The sequence below is a fragment of the Crocodylus porosus genome, unplaced genomic scaffold, assembly GCF_001723895.1.
Source record: "Crocodylus porosus isolate Cpor-Errol unplaced genomic scaffold, CroPor_comp1, whole genome shotgun sequence".
Classification (NCBI taxonomy): Eukaryota; Metazoa; Chordata; order Crocodylia; family Crocodylidae; genus Crocodylus; species Crocodylus porosus.
In genome coordinates, this window is record NW_017728950.1 from 11,174,705 (window position 1) to 11,196,152 (window position 21,448).

The 21,448-nt window shown below is 40.2% G+C and overlaps 1 protein-coding gene across 4 annotated transcripts in view; it reads left to right on the forward strand.

Moving 5' to 3' along the window:
• The window catches only part of FBN2 (fibrillin 2), a 283,527-nt gene that overhangs the window by 196,903 nt on the left and 65,176 nt on the right, over positions 1-21,448 (forward strand). For all 4 annotated transcript variants that reach the window (XM_019554934.1, XM_019554938.1, XM_019554937.1 and 1 more), the window contains 7 exons: positions 2,678-2,803; positions 4,377-4,499; positions 6,651-6,773; positions 9,349-9,474; positions 13,278-13,400; positions 15,945-16,067; positions 19,981-20,142. In XM_019554934.1, coding sequence (XP_019410479.1) covers positions 2,678-2,803; positions 4,377-4,499; positions 6,651-6,773; positions 9,349-9,474; positions 13,278-13,400; positions 15,945-16,067; positions 19,981-20,142 — 906 coding nt within the window. The remainder of the gene's footprint in view (positions 1-2,677; positions 2,804-4,376; positions 4,500-6,650; positions 6,774-9,348; positions 9,475-13,277; positions 13,401-15,944; positions 16,068-19,980; positions 20,143-21,448) is intronic.

The following is a 21,448-nucleotide window of genomic DNA, read 5'->3' on the forward strand; positions in this document are numbered from 1 at the left end:
TCCCCCGACGAGCCTAGTTTAAAGCCCGCCGAAGGAGGTTCACCAACCTGGAAGAGAACACACGCTTACCTTTAGGGGAAAGGTGGAGCCCATATTCTAGTCCTGCAGGCTGGATGAGTGGTATGGGCCAGATCCTGTGGGCAGGGCCAGTCTGCAGGCTGGATCCCGCATGGAATTGGTGCTTGCAGTCGATCTTCTGGTGCGATCCAGCTCATCAGCCCAGCTCCACACATCAGATCTGACCACAGAGCAGTCCTGTGCTCCACCATGAATCAGCATATGAGGCCACATGATTCAGCCCAGAGGACTCCCTGCAGCTCTGAACATTTGGCAAATGGGGAGCGGTGCCAGCATTAATACTGTCACAATTAATACTGCCAAATTCCTGGACCTGTGAATAACAAAGCCCTGCAAACTGGATTTGGCTAATACAGGTATAAGCAACTCCCAGCATGCGTGCCAATTAGTGGCACACAAAGACATTTTCCCCAGCATGCAAGGAATTTTTTTTTTAAATGAAGCTGCTGTTGAGCAGCCATAAGTCCCAGCGCCACAGCAGGCCCTGGGGGCAGAGTCAGGAGAACACAGGCAGGGACGATGTCTACATTCTGCTAACCCCGCTCCTTCCCCCAGACTGCACCTTTCAACCCACCCTGGCCCCTGGAGCGACATGTGGGTGGGCAGGGCCTGGTGGGCAGAGCTGGGGCCTGGGCAGGCACTGCTCAGGGCTACTGTGCTGGAGGCTCCCAGTGCGTGGGCAAGCCCAGGGCTTGGGCAGACAGATACCCCATCCCACCTGGGTGGGAGTAGCAGCGGGGCACTGAGTGCTGGGGCTGGGTCCTCAGGGCAGGATCTGGGTGGCACAGGGAGAAGCAGGCATAGGGGGAGGTGCTGTGGGCAAGCAGACCCGGCTGGGTCCTTGGAAATGTGGGGCCTGGATGGGAAGCGGGGCTGCCGCCCCACCTGTGGCACCTTTTCCTGGGGCCCAAGGGATTCCTGCAGCCAGACCGTTGTACTGGAGGCAGCTCCATCCCGCTTGAACTGTGCCTGGTGTGCAGGAAGGCTGAGCCAGGAGCCCCCCAGGCCTGGCATCCTACCCTGGCCAGGCAGTGTCCCCTCACAGGCAAGGCAGTTGCACCCCATGCCCGCAGAGCTGTGTATGCTGGGCCCCACCTTGGGTGCCACTGGGAGCTCCTGCTGTGGCCCGAGCCCATTTAGGCCCAGGGCAGTCCCTTTTCCGCCCAGCCCCTCTTCCCCAAGGCCCTGGCTGGGCCGGCAAGCTCATGGCTTATCCCCCTATGCCTGCTTTCCACGCCCCCCCCAGACCCTGCCCCGAGCACCTGGCCCCGACACTCGCCAACCCAGTGCTGTCCCTACCCCAGTGGGAGGGGGCATCCATCTGCCCAAGCCTTGGCCAGGCCCTCCCTCTCAGCTCTGGGCCCAGGCTTCCCTCACTCTGGGACTGTTGGGGAGCCCTGAGTGCCCCGGCCCTGGTGGCTGCTACTGGGGTGTCACCACCTCCCTCTGCCGGATGCTGCCCAGGACCAGCGGGCCCAAGCTGCAGCTGCTGGTGGTGGAGACATTGACGGCAAGGGACATGCCCGCTTTCTCTTTTTCCTTTGTTTTGCTTTTTCTTTTTTCATTTCTTCTTTTTCTTCTCCTTTTCTCTCCTTTTTCTTTCTCTCTCCTCTCTTTTCCTCTCTTCTTTTCCATCTTCTCTCTTTCTCTTCTATTTTTTCTCTCTCCCCCTTTTTGTCTACTCTTTTTCTCTTCTTTATTTTTTTCTCTTTTTCTTTCCCTTTCTTGTTTTTCTCCTTTTCTCTCCTTTTTTCTCTTCCCTTTTCTCTCCTTTTTCTCTTTCTGTTTTCTCTCCCCTTTTTTATACTTTTTTCTTTCTTAATCTTTCTTTCTTTCCTTTTTCTCTCTTTTTCCCTCTCTCCCCTCCTTTTTTCTCTTCCCCTTTCTTTTTTGCTCGCTCCTCTTTTTCTTTCTCTTCTTTTTGTCTCTTTTTTCTCTCTCTGTCATCACAATATGCTTAGCAAAAAAGAATACACAAGAACAAAGGTAGTATATGAAGTTGTATTTATAGTCACCAGATTTAGAATTTTTAGAAAACCTTTTATTTGCTAAGTACAAAAGCAACGTTTATGATTATTAACTACGTTAATATGCAGTGCGTTCTGCCACATACCCCCCGCCCTGGTTTTGTTTTCTGGGATGCCGGTACCTAGCACCTTACAAGGTAGACATTGTGATTTTTGTGGCACTCTGGCCAAAAACATTGCCTACCCCTGAGCTACAGGCTGAAGACTGAGCAGCATGGATCTAGAAGACACTTCTGCACTGTATCACTTCTACTGTAATCTTGAATAAACCTATTAAAATAACAGCCTATTTACCGATGATTTGAGAATTGAGGAAGAACAAAATATTCTACCACAAAAACATCCCTATTCTTTACGGAACTAGAGATATAAAGCATACGAAGAATGAGATGTATCTTGTTGGAGAATAAAAACATTCATTTGGTCATCATAAAAAACCTTTGTAGTTCTAATTTTCGTTAATAACTTTCACAAATTCACCTGAAGGCTGAAGTTAAACCAAAAAGGTAAAACATGTTATTAAACAGCTGTAATATGCAAGTAATAACTAAGCTATATATATTCACTTACAGATGTAAATGAGTGTGACTTGAATTCCAACATCTGTATGTTTGGAGAGTGTGAGAACACCAAGGGCTCCTTCATTTGTCACTGTCAACTTGGATATTCAGTCAAGAAAGGAACCACTGGGTGCACAGGTACGTTACGTGCTCAGCATTTGTATCATACACTTATTTTTCCATGTTTCAAGTTCTAACCTTCATCATAATGAGCAGCCCCTGGATGGCTTTCACATTAATTGATGCATGTTTTAAGATACCTACATATATTGGTAATATACAGTTTAGAGGGAACATGTCCACATTTAATACAAGTAACATTTTCATCAAGTAAATCTAAGGCTATGTCTAGATTATGTACTTCTGTCAGCACAGCTGCAAAGAGGTTGCAGCATAGCTGTGCTGGCAGATGACCCTACGGTGAACTGGTAAGCTTGTTCTTTAACCAGACTACCTTCTTTTTATCATAACAAATGCTTTTGATATCACAGCACCAACCTCGGCTTTGTTGGTACAGTTCAGGGATTGGCAACCTGTGGCCTGCAAAGCAGGAGCTTCAACTGTGTTCAGCAGTGGAGAGGCTTTACCCAGGCCATGCCAAAATTGAGTGGCAGAAAAATGGCAGTGGGAAGAAGCAGTGGCTGAGTCCTAGTAACACCCCGTCTTCAACCCAAGCTGGGTCATTCTGGCCTCCTCCCGGAAAATGTTGCTGATCCCTGATATCTATAGGTATCTGCATCTGCACTAGAAGGCTTTGCCAGTATAAGTGCAGCAGTAAGTGTAGACCTCACCTATGTCACAAGAGGAAGACAAAATGAAAGAGATAGTAAAGAAAAACGGGAAAAAAGGAAGGTGGAAAATAGCTGTTGATGAACCATGTTAGCGAATATACAGAACTGAAGTCACATGCTCAAGGCTTAAATCTGTACAAATTGAATGCAAAGGTATGTGTGTGAGGGGAGGAATTCTTCCCTTGGCCAGCATCTGCTTTGATTGATGGATGCTACTTATGCCTCATGTTTGGGGTAGCCAGCGTTCCTGGGGGTGGGAGATGGGGAATGCCAATACAGAATCCCCAGGCAGATCCTATCCTACTACCTATGTGTTGCCATAAAGGGAGCTCCCATGATATCCACCTGCCCTACCCATCTTTTTTGTGGAGTTAAGCATCGTCTTTCTTTCTGCAAATGGGGCCCTTCAGAGCTGCATGGGGTAACTTGATTTCTCCAGAATTGTACTTCTAGAATATTTGACTTAATCCTATAACTTGTCCTTTAGGGATTTATTGCATTAAAAGCCTGGGGTGAATTCTTTCCTTTAATAAAATTTTCATATATTTGCATAACTTTGAATGCCACATTTTTAAACAAATCTGAATCTCTCTCTCTCTCTCTCTCTCTCTCTATATATATATATATACACACACACACAAAAACATTTTCTCTCATTACTTCAATATCTTAACAAAAACTGTCATAGATGATAAACCCAGTTATATATATTTGCAAATGAGTGAAAAAGTTAAAATATGATAGTGTAATTTTCAGTAAAACATAAAACAATCATCTTAAATTATTATAGAGTATTGTATTTTTCTTATAAAATAGTGTAAAAAGAACAGTTGTAAAATGTGTTACCCTGGAAAAGAATCACCACTCCTGAAATATTGGTGTTGAAATTTTAGTAATCAGCTTGTTCTTTGCATTTTTAGATGTGGATGAGTGTGAGATTGGGGCCCACAACTGTGATGCACATGCCTCATGCGTCAATGTCCCAGGAAGCTTCAAATGCAGCTGCAGAGAGGGTTGGGTTGGAAATGGCATTAAATGTATTGGTAAGCGTATAATAATTGGAGCATTTGTTCTGTGGTCATATACATAGTCAAATATATAAATATGATTTTGTGTTTCTGGGTTCTGTTTCATTTTAAATAGAAAAAAGTTTGCTCTTTTCTCAAACCCCTGTCTTTCTAGTAGTTTACGTTAAGGGAACTTAATATGAAATGATTCAAGTCAGAATATTTACGTTGGCCTCTAATTTTGAAAGGAAATGTATCACTTTACTATAGACATCTTTTGATGTATGTCCAGCATTTTTAAGCTAAATTCAATCAGTGGGAGTGGAAATTGAATTAAATATTTTTTTCCAAATCATCTGTGTAAATCTTCTATGCAAAATGTAAAGTTCATTAAATAACAAAGTGGAAGGAACAAAATGCTTTGTGTGATTCTGTAGCAGCGATTAATGGATCAACGTTTGTAAGGGAAAGTAAACTAAAAATATCACTTTAATAAGATTTAAAATATCCTGGTCCCTACAGAATCCAGTAGAACTTTGCTGTTTAACCCTAAGAGACCATAGCATATTACTGAATTTTATGAATTGCTAAGGAAATTAATGAACAGTTAAATGGAGAATTCATCACAGACTTGGTTTTCATTGTTTTAACAGCTCCAGTTCATTTCTGTTATTTAATAATATACTTGTAAATATTCTGCAGTGTGTATAGGCAACATATTCTAACAGAATAGCACTTAAGTAGAGTTCAGTGCATCTGGGACATCTTTACACATGCTCCACAGTGGGGGTGGGGAGCACTTGAATTAAAGCAGCTTTCCGGAGCTTCTCTAATTAAAGTGCACACAGTGTCTCGTGTGTTCAGTGTCCCATGCTTCAAAATGGTGGTGGGGCACTTTAACTAAAACTCGTTCAATGAGCTTTAGTTAAAACACCCCTGCTGCCTTTTTGAAATATGGGGATGCTAAATACATGAGATGCCAAGGTTGCTGGAGTATGCTAATTGGCTCCAAACTTGATTAATTAAGATTAATTTAGTCTGCTCTGCCATTTGCTAATTAGCATGCATCAGAGCAGGTCTCAGGCATGTGTATAGGTGCCCCAGAAGACCTAGATTCTATTCTTGTTATGTCAATAGTTGCTGGGTGGTCCTTGGTCAGCTGCTTTACTTCCTTGTGCCTCTGTTTCCCCTTCTGTAGAATAGGGATAATGACACCTAACCTTCTTTGCAAACCACCTGAGATTTGTTTTGTACAAAACTAGATCTTGTTTTATATAAAAGAACAAAATCTTGTATGTGTTGAATTAGGCCATTTGGATATGTTTTCCGTCATATAAAAAGCCTTATTAACCACATGAAAGCCAGCAGTAGGAGTTTGGTTAGAAGAAACCATGTGTTACACTGGTCTTACAAACCATTTTATAGAGAATAAGAACGTATTGCAATACTTCTTTTGATAATTCATCAGTGGTCTTAATGGTGATAGCTAATTATTAGAGAGTTTCTCCTAAATTAAAAGAACACAGGATGACTATGCCCTGTAATCCCCAACCACACAACACTCAACCATCCCTAAATTCCACTGACAGAAAAAATAGATTTGATTATTTATTGAGAGTAAAGAGAGGAGCTAATAATAGAAAACTAAGGTAAGAATGCTTTCGTTTGTATGTGAGAGCAGTAAAGGTACTATACCTGAGTACATGGTCGACTTTGAAGGCATCCAAACCCTTTAAACTGGTCACAAAACTGTAATGACCTTCACCTTACCATTTCTCTTTATGTCCCTGAATATTAATGTGCATGACTTTTTTTCTCATGCCAGTAATTTAAAACAACAGTTGTCTTCCTTTTTCTAAAATTATTTTGATTCCAACTTCTTTAACAAGGTACTACTAAAATAAAAGTTATTTAGAATAATGATTCTTTTTAAGTTCCATTATTTAGTGTATGCAACCATTTCATTCAGATGCACACAATATATTTTTAAAAGGAAATGTTAAGATGAAATCAGCTGCATATAACCAGATGTCCTCTACTAGAATTTAACATTTCTTCAGGGACATAAGTCTTCCTTGTATTTTTTATTTTGTATCAGCTGATGCAGATTAAGTGTAGGACAGTAAACTACCTACTGCATATATAGTCTTAGCTTTTCTCATTTCTTTGTTTTCTTTTGGGGTGCAGATCTTGATGAATGTTCAAATGGAACCCACCAGTGTAGTGTGAATGCTCAGTGTGTGAACACGCCTGGATCATATCGCTGTGCCTGTGCTGAAGGGTTCACAGGAGATGGATTCACTTGTTCTGGTAAGCGACATGTGAGCTTTTTGGTAAGACTAACATTTCTACCGATTGCTTCTATTACTAAGAAACTTTGTAAAATTAAGTCTAAATTCAAAGGACAAGAGAAAAGGTGTAAAGAAACTGTAGAAACCTCTTCCATCTGAAATGCAAGTCGGTGCCTCCAGAGAGCTCAGGCAATATGCTAGCAGATGCCTGTCTCATATTTTGACTTGTCTACCACATCCCCAGTGGGCCAATTTACTGGGTAGGACTCTTGTCTGCCCCTTCCTTCTGCTTTCCGCTCCAGACAGCCTGTGCATATGCTGCTGTCAACAGCAAACTCTCTAGCCAAGAGCATGCAGTTCCAGCTCCTCATTACAAGTCTTGTCCTTGCTGGCAAGATTCCTGCAGCAGAGATTGCAAGAGGACAACAGTTATTTTTCCCTCATGGTGCCAGTTAGGACAGTATTTAGTCATTAATATACTTATATTTTTTATAAGGATGGTTCAGTTGAAAAATAATATCTCCTTTTCCTTTACATTTACATCGCCTTATAGTTTCTTATTTTAAGACTGAAGTTTTTTCATACAAAATAATATGAAGGGTTGGCAATTATTGTGAAATTGTATAAGCATTCATGAGATTATGTATAGCTTTTATCACCAGCTGCATCCATAATGCAGACTTGAAGGAACATCTGTTTGCATCTATACTCTTGCACATTTTGATGTACAGTTTCAGCAGCTTGAGAGCTAACCACATTTTAATAGTTGTTTACTTAGGCTGGAAAATCTGAGTCCCAGTTAAAGTTGTGATAGTGTTTATGATGACTGCACTGTTGAACAACAGTCCTATATATATGAAATGTTTATAAATGTAAATGATGCTATCAAAACAGTAAAATCTTATGGGACAATTGTTCAAAGAAAGCTTTAAAAAATGTGCAGTGATGGGATGCATGGATGTGTGTGTCATGGATCCATCCATGCATGGATAGAATTAACTCCTATGAAACCAAGTGGGGCTTAATTTGTATATGCAAAAAAAGTCTTATGTTCTCACATAATTAATAATGCTGAAAATGTGAAAATATAATTTTCTTTCTCTTTAATACAGCTTCAATTTTGAAAATTTGCCTCTGGAAGAGTTTTATTCCAAAAAAATAGCAATATATTTAAATATCTTTTTTTTACTTCATACATAAATCTACTTAATTCACAGGAGCAACTAATAATGGATTTGGAAGATGAATCAGTTCAAAATTTGACACTATAAAATCTGGTGGTGAAAATATAAAGGCATGGATTCTCAGCAGAACTAAAAGATAGATGTCAGAAGTAGTTGTTACTGTTTTCCTTTCCTAAATTATTTTAACCCATTCAGTCCTTAAGTGGATGATGTAACCTGCTTTAATTCAATATATCATAGTAATCATACAGTTATAGAAATGAGGGTTAGAAGGGACCTCAAGAGGTCATCTAGTCCAACTCCCTTCTCAAAGCAGGACCATCCCTAACTATATCATCCAAGCCAAAGCTTTGCCTATCTGGGTGTTACAAACCTCCAAGGATGGAGAGTCCACAGCCTTTCTGAGTAACCTGTTCCTGTGTTTTACTACCCTCCTAGTGAGGAAATTGTTCCTGATATCTAACCTAAACTTTCCTTGCTGCAGCTTGAGGCAGTTGCTCCTTGTTCCGTTATCTGCCACCACTAAGAATAGTCAAGCTCCATCCTCTTTCGAACCCCCCTTCAGGTAGTTGAAGGCTGCTATTAAATCCCCTCTCAGTCTTCTCTTTTCTAGACTAAATAAGCCCAGCTCCCTCAGTCTTTCCTCATAAGTCATGTACCCCAGCCCCCAGCCCCCTCACCTTTTTTGTTGCCCTCTGATGGACTTTTTCTAATTTCTCCACATCCTTTCTGTAGGATGTGGGAGACCCAAAACTGAACATAGTACTCCAGATATGGTCTCACCATCCCTACACCACCACCTTGACCTACTGGCAACATTCCTACTGATGCAGCCCAGTATGCCGTTAGCCTTCTTGGCCACTGTTATTCCTAGGTCATTTTATGCAGAACTGCTGCTCAGCCAGTCAGCCTCCAGCCTGTAATGATGCAGAGATTGTTCTGTTTTAGATAGAGGACCTTGCACTTGTTCTTGTTGAATCTCATGAGATTTCTTTTAGCCCAGTCCTCCCACTTGTCTACGTCATTCTGAATCCTATCCCTTATCCTCCAGCATATCTACTACTCCCCTCAGCTTGGTGTCATCTGCAAACCTGCTGAGGGTGCACTCTATGCCATCTTCCAGGTTGTTGATGAAGACACTGAAAACCAGCCCCAGGACTGACCTCTGGGCCAATCCACTTGATACCAGCTGCCAACAGGACATTATTATTACCCTCTGAGCCTGAGCCTGATGCTGCAGGCAGTTTTCTATCTACCTTAAAGCCCATTCATCCAACCTGTACTTCCTTAGCCTGTGAAAATATTCAGCAGTATTATTCCATTTATTTGAATGATGAAATAGGAAGAATAAAACTATTTAAGTGCTAAAATACCTAGTCATGTTTAATGATACATTCTTTTCTTGCACAGATGTTGATGAGTGTGCAGAAAATGTTAATCTGTGTGAGAATGGACAGTGCCTCAATGTCCCTGGTGCCTACCGTTGCGAGTGTGAGATGGGATTCACTCCAGCTTCAGACAGCAAATCATGCCAAGGTAATTTACCAGTACTTCAACCTCATTTTCTGAGTTTGGATTGGCTGCTATAAAGGAAACCACGAGAAGTGCTGGAAGGACCCAACCTGGAAGCACATGCTTCACATATAAAAGTCATTTCTTCAAGCAAGGATTATTTTGCAGTATGAATTATAATGAAGGTAGCTTTCATGTCTTATGAAGTTTTCCTGGCCTTCGGCCAAGAATCCCAGGGCAGAGGTCTGGCTCAATAAGTTTTTCTTTAACCATTTCCCATTTTTCTCACTCAGTAAATGGTCTGTAGAGAATACTACGTTGATCTCTGCACTTATTGTGTGTGTGTGTATACAGGAAATATAAGCTTCATTGAACATCAGTCTGTTTATTAAATATGTACAGGAAATTTGAACGAGGCAGATTGCTGCTAGTTTTATCAGATTTACAACAATCCTTAAAATGTCTCTCTCAATGTTTTTACGTCTTTCTCAGTTTATATATATTCTGTTATCTAAGATGTTACTTGAATTATCATGTTCTTTGTTCAGTTGTGATTCTATCCCTTGTAGTATTTAAAAACTCTTGTTCTAGTCTGATTTCCCTGTGAAAACCCCTGTATCCTTTTAGGAAAGCAAAGGCAAAGAAAGGTGAGATATAAATAGGAAACTACTCAAATCATGATTTCTCAGATTTTGCAGAAATCATGAAAACAGGTGTTGTCCATGATATCTGCAAGTAAGAAAGAAATGTAATAAAAATAAAATGCCGGCTCCTCCGTGGGAGCCAGCAATCCTTCCGACTGTGCAGCCCACCAGAGGGGAAGAGGAGAGAGTGGTTACCAGCACAAAAGGGAGCAGGCAAGATGGCTGCCTCCCTGCCCTTGCCACTGATTGGCTGAGGGCTGCCTGTCATGCAGCCCTGCCTCTATCCACCAACCAGTGTGGGGTGGGGCTGCATGATGGAAAGTCATTTAGGCCAATTAGCACTGAGGGGCGGGGCCATATGACAGGCAGCCTTTTTCAACAATTGGGGCCCCTCGGCCAATAAGAGGCATAATGGGGTGGCCGTGCCATAATAAACCAGCAAAAATGGCAGCCAGCCCTGTGATCTGCCTGTGAAATCAGCCTTCTACCTCCTCAAGTTTGGTTGACCCCTAGATATAAAAGAAAACATTTTGAAAAGCCGTCTCTAAAAGTGCACGCTTAATTTAATACATACAAATCTCCATATGCACATACATACATAGCGTCTAATTTTAGCAAAATTATGGAAGCTTCTGAGAAACTGGCCCTGAAAGTCCACTCATAAGATCCATTGTGTTACCAGGATATTATCAGTGACTCATTAGAGAATTTTTCATTTCGGATCTTTAGCTGTTCACTAACAGCTGTTCAGCTGTTCACTAATGGTCAAACAAAATCTCAAATTGCGCAAACTTCAAAAACCATGCGTATATTTTGAAAACCAAAAAATTCTAACTCCCAGGACAGCAAGGCAACATTTGACTTTCCTGATGTCATTTAATGAAAAATTGCAAATTTTGGATGAAATAGTATTTTATCTGGGTAGTAGCAGATCCAGGTTGGGGGAGGGGGCAGTTAGGAGGGTTAAAACAGCACATCCGCAAGGCTGAGACGAGTGGCTGGGCTTGCCCAGCCCCAGATCTGTGAACATGTGCAGATCTTCATTAGCTGGGTTAACCCAGGCTGATCTAAACATAGTTCATCTCCTGATGTGAACTAATTTAGATTGGGTGTGTTATTTTTCAGGAGGTTTAAGCCCTATGAACACCTGCACACACAGGCACTGAGATCAACCTAACTGTGGTTCAATCAGTCTAAATGTAACGCTTGTATGTACCCTAAGGAAAGGAGAAACATTAGCTCTGTTTGGGTGAAAAGAATTTAAGAAGTCGGTTCCTCTCCTTCCCTTCCCTCCCCTCCCCTCCCCTCTCTTTCTTGTAGTTTGTAAATAGGCAGATGGAAAAAATGTTCCATATGAGAAAGGATAGCTTTCAGACATATTAGATCATTTACAGATTGTTTTTGATTTAGCAAAGATCAAAATTAAATTCAATACAGCAGCTTTAAAAAATAACCAATAAGGCTGCCTTTTTTTTTTTCTTTCCTGTTCTGAGTTCTGGAAACTGCCTAGTCTGAGAAGCTGGAAGTATTATTATATAGGGTTCAGAGTATACTTACATCCTTACATTATTTTAAGAGATGGTAATCAGCAATTTAGTTTCTCAGATAAAACAACTTTGTTTAAATACCTGCAAAGTAGAGTGCAAGCCCAGTCCTGCAAGCTGCTGAGAGACATCCTAGGGACAGTCAGTGCCTTGCAGGGACATCCCCACTACTTGTTAAAAAACAAACTAATCATAATTTCTATTTGAAGAGTTTCTTACTATGACTTGCTATGTTTACATGCTCAAGCCCTATACTATGGAAATTTCAGGTATTTCTAGGACCATGCTTTAAATTAGCAATCCATATCACCCTCAAAGAGCTCATACCACATGTTATTCAAGATGCAGTCAGTATTTTCTGGAAGATGAAATGTTGTGACAATATATAGTTCACCTGATTCATAGGTCTCGTTGCTTTTATGACACTTCTCTTACACAGTTCTTTCCACTGAAGGAAAACACATGGATTTGTTCTTTTAGACTACTAGAATTTTCTTTTTAAATCTTTAAGCAGAAAGGAATTTTGCTTTACAGGCAAGTATACATGAAAGCAAAGAAGAGAGAAAGGAAACCTGAATTGAGAGTGCAGCCATTGATACCTACAGAAATATAAAACTGCACATAGGACAGAACACTTTTTTGTTTGTGAATGATAGGAAGGTCATCCAAATGAAGGAAGACAAGACACAGGGCTAGATTTAAGTGTAAGGTTGCAGTGTTAATAGCATTGGGTAGAGGCACTGTATGCCTGAACTTCATGACATTTCATATACTAAGCATTTAAGTGGATCCAGTGCAGACTTACAGAACTCTCACCATAGCTTAGGTTAGACTATCCTGAGCCATTTCCTAGGTTTCAGTTAACTCCTTACTAGGGGCAGGAACAGGAGCATACAAAAGGAGAGCTTGGGATGATGAAACTTCAGGTCTCCCCATCTCTCATAGGTAGAAGCAACAGCAAAATCTCAGAATTCTTCTCTTTCTGGGAGCTGTTCCCTTGGGCCTTTATCCGTAGGAGACAATAACTTCAAGTTTAAACATAGTAAATCTTCCTAGAATGATATGAACATTAATGTATAAATGCTATTCCAATTTAATCTAATATTGACAGAGGGGCTTTGCCTCTCACCCCCAACTGGCAGGGAGATGAAAAAATGTGGTTTTAAATATGCCACAGTTTTTGCCTCCCGCTGCTGGTTGGTGGAGGGTCCCTTGTGGCCCTGCCACTTGCTGCTGACCAGATGAGAGGCAAAAACTGTGGCATAATGAAAACTGCAGTTTTTGCCTCCCAGCCATCAGAAGCAGGCGGCTCCTGGTTAGAAGTTCTAGAAAATCTTTTACAGGTATTTTGTTTTAATTTGGGATCCTGAAGATTCTTTTTTTTAACCTCAGGTTTACTTGCTAAATAATCCATCTATATCTGAAGATTACTCATGACAAATATAATGGGGAATAACTGATAGATTTTCATTAAAGCTATTCCTCACAAATTCCTAAGTTTAACTCTGCACAGGAATAATTATTGTATAGAGATATGGCTTCTGACTTTTCAGTATTAAATGTGTTTTTAAAGTACCTTTATTCTTAACACTTCTGTGAAGATGAAATATAACTTTTTGCTCTGGCTATCTTTCTTCAGATATTGACGAATGCTCTTTTCAAAATATATGTGTATTTGGCACCTGTAATAACTTACCAGGAATGTTTCATTGCATCTGTGATGATGGCTATGAACTGGATAGAACAGGAGGAAACTGTACAGGTATAGCCTAATTCAGTGTTCTCAACATACTTATTTTTAAGTTTGTTATAATGCTGTATAGTCCCATGATTTTGAGGTGTGGGTAATAAAGATACCCTTTGCATCACTGCAGTTGAAATGTAACCTCTCTAACAACCTAAGATATATTATGAAGTTATTCTCCTTTTCTTTTTCTTCCACTTATACTTTTCCTTTCCCTTCTCCTTTCCCATTTTTTCCTCTTATGTACACTTTACAAGTTTGCTGCACATCTCTAGGAGTGCAAATGCAGCACTATAAGAAATGTTGTTCTAATCTATCCAGAATTATGTAAAAGAAATGTAGAATTTTATCACATTATCTATTTTTTCCATATCCTGGCTACATGTAAATAATAAACCCAGTTTAGTAGCTTTTAAGCTGTCACTAACACTTCGTAACTATGAAATATTTAAAGCTTCTAGCTCAAAGAAAAATATTTAGGTAAATATTAAGAAAAATAATCCCCTTTGCTTTCATTTAGATTTAAAGTTTACAGTTATTCCTTCATCATCATACAAATCCCTTCCAAATGGAATATTTTTCTGTGACTATATGGTGATAGTTCTTAAGTGTTCATATAAAATTAGTTAAGACACAAGGGTGTGTCTACGCATTCATTAATGCGCAGTAGCTACTGCGCATTTAGTTTAGTACTTGCTTAATGAAGTGCTAAATATGCAATAACTATAGTTGCTGCACAGTAGTGCCAGTGTGCAGTTTTTTGTGATGTTTACTGTACAATATCCTAATAACACTGTGTAATAGTGTATTAGCAAGGTTTTTGACTGGCATGCTACAGTGCAGTGTTATTAGGCTACTGTGCAGTAAGCATCTCATGTAGACATGCCCTGAGTAACTTTATTATAAAGATTCACAGAAGAGATCTAAAAGTGGACTTTAGTTTTGTGCTGGATTGTTTAATTCTTCTATTCAGTGCTTGTATCTAATCATTGCATGGCATGAGCAAATCTCCATTAATAAATGCTAATATAGCATCAATCCAGAAATGTATATGGTGTTTTGCAAATATAGAATTAAACGAGGTTCTTGAGGATTTTATTTGATAAAGAGAACCTCCAAAATACATTTTCAATATTCATTTAAGAGTAGGAATACATGATGAAAGATAGACATAAATGATGAAGGACTGAAGTGAGTTTTAAGGAGAGTTTTTGAAGGAGGAGTCTTCTTCAAAAGGAGACAGCAGTGTCTAGAATGCTAACTTAATAGATCAAGTAGCATTATGCTGAAATTCCTCTATGTACACTGGCTTCCAAACTTACACTGCCTTCCTCAGTCACCCTTCCTCAGCCCCTGCATGGCCACCACGACCACACCTGGCCCCACTCCACATACATGGCACTGCTCCTCCTTCATCCTGCCCCTGTCCAGTGGGAAACCTGTGTCTCAGGTAACTGGCACTTTTAGCTTACCAGTACCACCCGTGTTTCAATTCAAGTCCCTGTTAACTGGCACGAATGGGGTATGGGCCATGCCCCACTCATACCAGTTAACAGGGATTTGAACTGAAAAACATGCGTAAACCAGTAAAAATTGAATGGCTTTAAAAAAAAAAAATCAGGGAATTTATCAGTGAAAATGGGTAAAAACTGAGAATGCAGAACACTAGAAATGATGCATAAAAATTAGAATGTGCTCTTTTTCTAAAGTTTAATTTTAGGAGACTTGGCCAAACTGTGTTCCTATCTGGAGCACTTCAGAAAACACAGTATAAAATTCTCTCTTATATAAACATTCTTTTTTTTAAAGCTTATTCTTTTTCTTTTTAAATGAAGGCAGTATTGTCCTGTTAACTTGTTTTACTGGTACAGCTTGATGTGGAGTGCTTCCCATTGTGCACAGTGGATACAATCTGTTTTGTTCTAGCAGAGCTACTCACACGTTGTCATATGCTATACAACTTTGGTACCTCAACTTAGAGTGGAACCTATTCTGTTCATTGGATGTTCAGTTATTTTGGATTGCCTCTGTTACTATTGCTCTCCTAACATATGGGTGTGCATGTGATATATTTTTATATGGATTTTTTTATATAAATTGCAGTGTAATATTTTGATGGAATCTGCCTAATTAGGTGATTAGATATAAGTAATATTATTTGTCCTTTACATTTTGGAACTGTTAGTGTTTACATATTTATTCAGCACAAAATACAGTGTACCCAAGCTTATCCAGACTTGAGTTAACCAAAATTTTTGGTGAACTAAGCATGTACTAAGTCTTCCTAAAGCAATTAAGGCTAGGCTTTATTTCCTCATTTAAACAAAGTATTATGTAGGACTCTATACTCTATGACTAATCTAAGGATAGGACAATTTTTTTAAATTAAATTTGCAAGTGTAGAAAGTTATTTTGAGTGTTTGACAAATTGTTAGTAGTTCTTCAACTTAAGGTAAAGATAAGAATTATCTTTCTTTTGAAACATTCCTACAGAACTTTCTTCTTAAAGTTATACACTTTTCTCTTTTCCATCCAGTGAACAAATTTACTTTCCTATTTTAGATATTGATGAGTGTGCTGATCCCATTAACTGTGTTAATGGACTCTGTGTGAATACTCCTGGGAGATACGAATGTAACTGTCCACCAGATTTCCAGCTGAACCCAACTGGAGTGGGTTGTGTGGGTAAGTCAAAACTATATCAAATAAATATGAATTAGATGCAGCAAACAGCTAGTAGAAACTTAGGGCACCTATTCACAAGCAGCAAGACTGCTCAGATGCTCTGTAATTATAGCAAGTCAGAGCAGGCTTGTTTAATCAAGGGCTCCGTGGGCTCAAGCAGACTCCAATCAGCATCCCCATGCTTAAAAATGGTGGCTGTTTGAAGTCCCTCTAATTAAAGCGCCTCCTCTGCCAACTTCTGGAGCATGTATATAAATGCCTATTTGTGTAGCCTTTAGTCGCACTATCATCCAAGTGATCACTGTTGATGACAGCGGGGCTAGTGCAGGGATAAATACAAATCCAAAGTATGTTTCTATTTTACCCTTTTTATACATGGGAAATACTTAGATCAGTCATGCCTCATTGCCCAGCTTACAATTTACTGATTAATGGATTAATTAATTACAACATTCCTACATACCTCTCATATCTCTTGTACCAGATTTGGTTAAGTCCTACTGCTCCAGGCCTGTCTTGTGGCCTGCAATCATAAATATACAACATTAGCTTAAAGTAAGTTAATGTCATTTCAGATGCTGTCTTAATTTGTCTCATTTCAGCCTTTAATACCACTCAATTGTAGAGTCAACCACCAATATCCCTTTTGTATTCTGATCAGTTGCATTTTTTCTTACCCCCAAATTATTGATATCTTTCCCAAATACATTTTTTCATCTCAGTTTTGGCTTTCCTTTTTTTCCTCTCCTCATCAAATTTCATTTCCATCCCTGTTCTCACTATATTTAATGATTTTCCATGCAGGACTTTGTGATTTCAGCCTGAGCTTCCTGGCTCAGCAGTAGTCCAAGAACCAATCATTTTTTGCTGTTGTCATTTCTTTATCTTTCTGTCCAGTGAAACACCCAATATTCACATAAGCATCTTCATCTCAGTTGGTTCAAGTACACTTTCATCCTTTCTTCACATTGCCTAAATTTCCAATGGCCTCACTACTGTCAGGTAAAATTTAATCTTCAACTTCCCTTCTATCTTTTTATCACATACAGGGCGCATCTACACAAGACCATGTACTCAAGATTAGAGCTGATTACTGTGTAGTAAGTGTCACCGTCTACATGTGCAGCTGCTTACTGCACAGTAATTTGCTGTAATCCAGGATAAATATGCTACCTGTAGTTACAAGTAGCAGGTTTACTTGGGAGTAATTAGTGCACAGTACAGCACATGTTGATGGCATAGGACTGGGATGACCGGGAGCAAATGTGTTCCCAGGCAACTGGGCAGCAGGAGGTGGGAGATTGCTCGCTGCCCCCAGGAATTGCCTGCTGGCAGGTTGGGCTCTGCCACTAGATTCTGGGTGGGGACAATGTGCCCCTGCCCTCACTCTGGAATTACTCTGGAATCTACAGCCCCCACTCTGGAATTATGAAGAATCTTTCCGGCTGCCAGGTCAGAGGGATATTGTCCTTGTCTGGGCTCTGGTGGTAGAGCCTTCCCTGGCAGCAGGGAGCTCCCGGTAGCAGGAATCTACGTCCCCGCCTCTGTCAGGAGACAGCTGTCTCCTGGTCCCCTTGCTCCCTGCTAGCCCCTGGATTAGCCAGTGCAGGGACTGAAGAGGTGCCATGAGCAGCAAATCTGTTCCCTCTTCCCCGCATGTGTAGATGCCTGCTCAGGGTGGGTTTACTTTAGAGTAATTTACTCTAAAGTAAACTCACACTGGAGCATTTGCATGTGTAGATACACGCATTGGTACCTAAATCTGTTGATTTTCTTTCCCCGGTTTTAAGTTGGTCTGTTACTTTTGCTTCACAGCTGCCTTCAATAAATCCCAAATACTTGATTGTGTATACCTAGTTTCTTACCTCATTTATGGTCCACCTGCCTTTAAGGTCCTTCTATTCCTGCCTTTAATGTATCTTAACATTCCTTCCATAATTTTTAGATTTTTCAACAGGACAGGTTTTTTGTTATTCTCTTATATAAGACTTTTATCTTTCCTGACTGTTGTTGCCTCTGGTTTTCTGCCATTCCTGAGACACCTTCTTTTCGTTCTTTATCATATTTTTCATTTTTTAATTCACCACCATGTCTCTTTCTTTTGGGCTTCCCTGTCCTTATCTTTTCTCCCCCTTCTCCTACTGCCCCCAACCTTAGTCTTTTCATGATATTTCATTCATTCTCAATTTGTATAGCTTGTTTTCTCTGATTTTATCTCCTTGTGATTTTACTCTGTAATTTTCAGTGTTCTTTCCTTTCAGATATCATACTTCAGTTCTTCCATCCATCTTCCTCTCTGCAGTCTTTATTTTCCTTACCACAGTATCCAGAATCAGAAATCCATGTTGATTCCTCACCACTTTCCTGGTATGACCTTGCTGTTTGAGGCTTTTCTTGCTTCTTTGACTGGTCAAGATATAATTGATCTAACTTGCTCTGATGACCCTTATATGACAAGGTGCTCTTCTGCTTGCTAAAATGGAGTATCAGCAATGAATTGATCCAAGTCTTCAACCACTACCTGTATCTTCATCCTAACCATCCCATTCCCTTCATACATTGCCTCAAATGCTTCATGTCTTTCTCCAATATATCCATTTGTGTCCATTCTCATTGTTATATTTTTTCTTTCCTGTAAGGTCTTTGAAAGTTTCTCTGTAGTTTCTATCTTTTCCCTGTGACCCAGTTGAGGGACATAGTTTGATATAAAGTTTAGCATCCCCTCTGATGTTGCTAACATAACTTCCATTGCCAGTCATTTACTCTTATAACCTCAGTGATGTTGTCTTTAAAGCTGCTATGGAATATTATCCCAGCTCCATTTCTTTTTCCATCTTTTCCACTCCATAATATCTTGTATCCTGTTCCTAGTTTATTGTGTCCTGTTCCTTTCCATTTCATTTTTTACTCAGGCTTTTTACACTCTCCTTTTTCCCCAAGTAGTTCACCATTTGTCTATCGCTGCATTGATTCTCATCACTAATGACACTTGTTTCTTTTATTTCACCCATTGATCATGTGGCACACCTCACTACTTGCTACAGGAAGCAAGGGGTGTCACTGAACATTCATTCTACAGAACACCCTGAAATTGTTCACCTTAGTATTTGCTTGGATGGATGCAGCTGAAAGCAGTGTACTTATTCTTCAGTCAAGATTTTATTTGCAAGGTAGCCAGGGTCTGAATTTGGAGTTTTTCTTCTCTTAAAGTGGTTGGTAACTAGGCTACAGTTCACCTGCCCTGAGCAGTCTATTTTTAGGACCCCGGGCACCTGCCTTTTGGAGCACTTTTACATGAATGCTAGTAGGAGGAGTTTGGTTAGAAGAGACCATGTGTTACACTGGTCTTACAAACCATTTTATAGAGAATGAGAACTTATTGCAATACTTCTTTCAACACAGTTCATCAGTGGTCTTAACACTGATAGCTAAGTATTAGAGAGTTTCTCCTAAGTTAAAAGAACACAGGATGGCTATGCCCTGCAGTCCCCAGCCACAACACTGGACCATCCCTTAATTCCACTGAAAGAAAAAATAGATTTGATTATTTATTGAGAGTGAAGAGAGGACCGAATAATAGAAAACTAAGGTAAGAATGTTTTCATTTTGTATGTGAGAGCAGTAAAGGTACCATACATGAGTACACAGTGGACTTTGAAGACATCCAAACCCTTTAAACTGGTCACAAAACTGTAATGACTGTCACCTTACCATTTCTCTTTATATCCCTGAATATTAATATACGTGATTTTTTTTTATCATGCCAATAATTTAAAACAATAGTTGTCTTGCTCTTCCTTCCAGTTGTGATGAATTATTAATATAATTGTCTGAAATTTCTTCAGTAAGACTGGTTGAAAAACCAAATGTACCAGCCAATTACTAATTATAATGGAATGTATTTTTTCTGTAGACAATCGTGTAGGCAATTGTTACCTGAAATATGGACCCCGAGGGGATGGAAGCCTATCCTGCAACACTGAAATTGGAGTTGGAGTCAGTCGTTCTTCATGCTGCTGCTCTTTGGGAAAGGCCTGGGGGAACCCCTGTGAGACTTGTCCTCCTGTAAACAGCAGTAAGGAACTGTTTTTAAACTATTCTAATTTTAAAAGGTGCAAAGATGAAAAGTACTACCAATATGTATAAAGTTATCAAAAAGATCTTGCAAATTTCCTTCATTAGGTTGTGTTATTACATCCTTATTTACTGGAGGAAGTTTTCGCCCTGTTCTAAGAGGTCATACATAAGCTCTGGGCCAGAGAGTCAAGAGAGGTCTTTTGTGTTACTAGCTCTAAATCTGAGTTAGAATCTGTTTCTATGTCACTGGAGCGAATAGGAACCTTACCACTGCCTTCACTGTGACTGGGATAAAGTTCTCACTGGGTAGCCTCGAGCACATCATTTTCTGTGTTTTACTTTGCTCATATGCAAAAATGGAGATAACTGGTAAGGCATAGCTCATCATGTTTCAATTGCTCAGAGGTCAGATTCTAATTGGCCTTTAAGGCACCTTCTCTTAATGAAAGCAGCATCAAAAATGTAAGCACCTTCCCCATGGAGGGTAATCCAAGTGCAAGATTAGGCATGTACACAATGAATGGGAAGATTTAGCTGCCTCCCAAGGGTAATCCCAATCACTTAGGTACTTAGCAGGAAAATGTCTGTGGGTAACCAGTGTGAATTCTAAGGAAAGTGTTGTGTCTGGACTCCTGCTTTTCCTCAGAGTTTAGGTGAGGTGCTTCTGTCATGTCAGATTGCTCAGAGAGGAGATGTCTCTCTGAAGCAAACTACCCCAACTGCAGTAGAACTGAGTTCACCCCACATTCATTCTTGAACACTGGTGATGATGGTTTTTTGCCCAGTAGTCTAGAAGTAAAAGGGCTTGCCCAGGAAGACAGAAACCTAGCTTACCTCACCCAAAGAGACTAAAACATACATTTCAGCTCCCAAAAAGTCCCTAACCACCAGATATAAGGCTAAGGTGTGCAGTGGCCCCTCTGAATAGCCAAGCATGCAAGAATGATGAAAACCGAAGAATTACTAGTAAAAGAGAGCCTTCATGGACAGTTTAGCATAGTCATTCTCACCCCAAGAGCTGTGAGATTCTTTTAAGGGTGCCATGGGGTGCTGTGTAATATTAGCATTGTAGACGCAAACACCTACAAATGGTTCACAAGATATACCCAGAGATTCATAGCTTCATAGTTTCTAGGGTCGGAAGAGACCTGAGCAGATCATCTAGTCGGACCCCCTGCCATGGCAGGAAAGAGTACTGGGGTCAAATGACCCCAGCAAGATGTTCATCCAACCTCCTCTTAAACACCCCCAGGGTAGGAGCCTGCACCACTTCTCTTGGAAGCTGGTTCCAGACCCTAGCCACC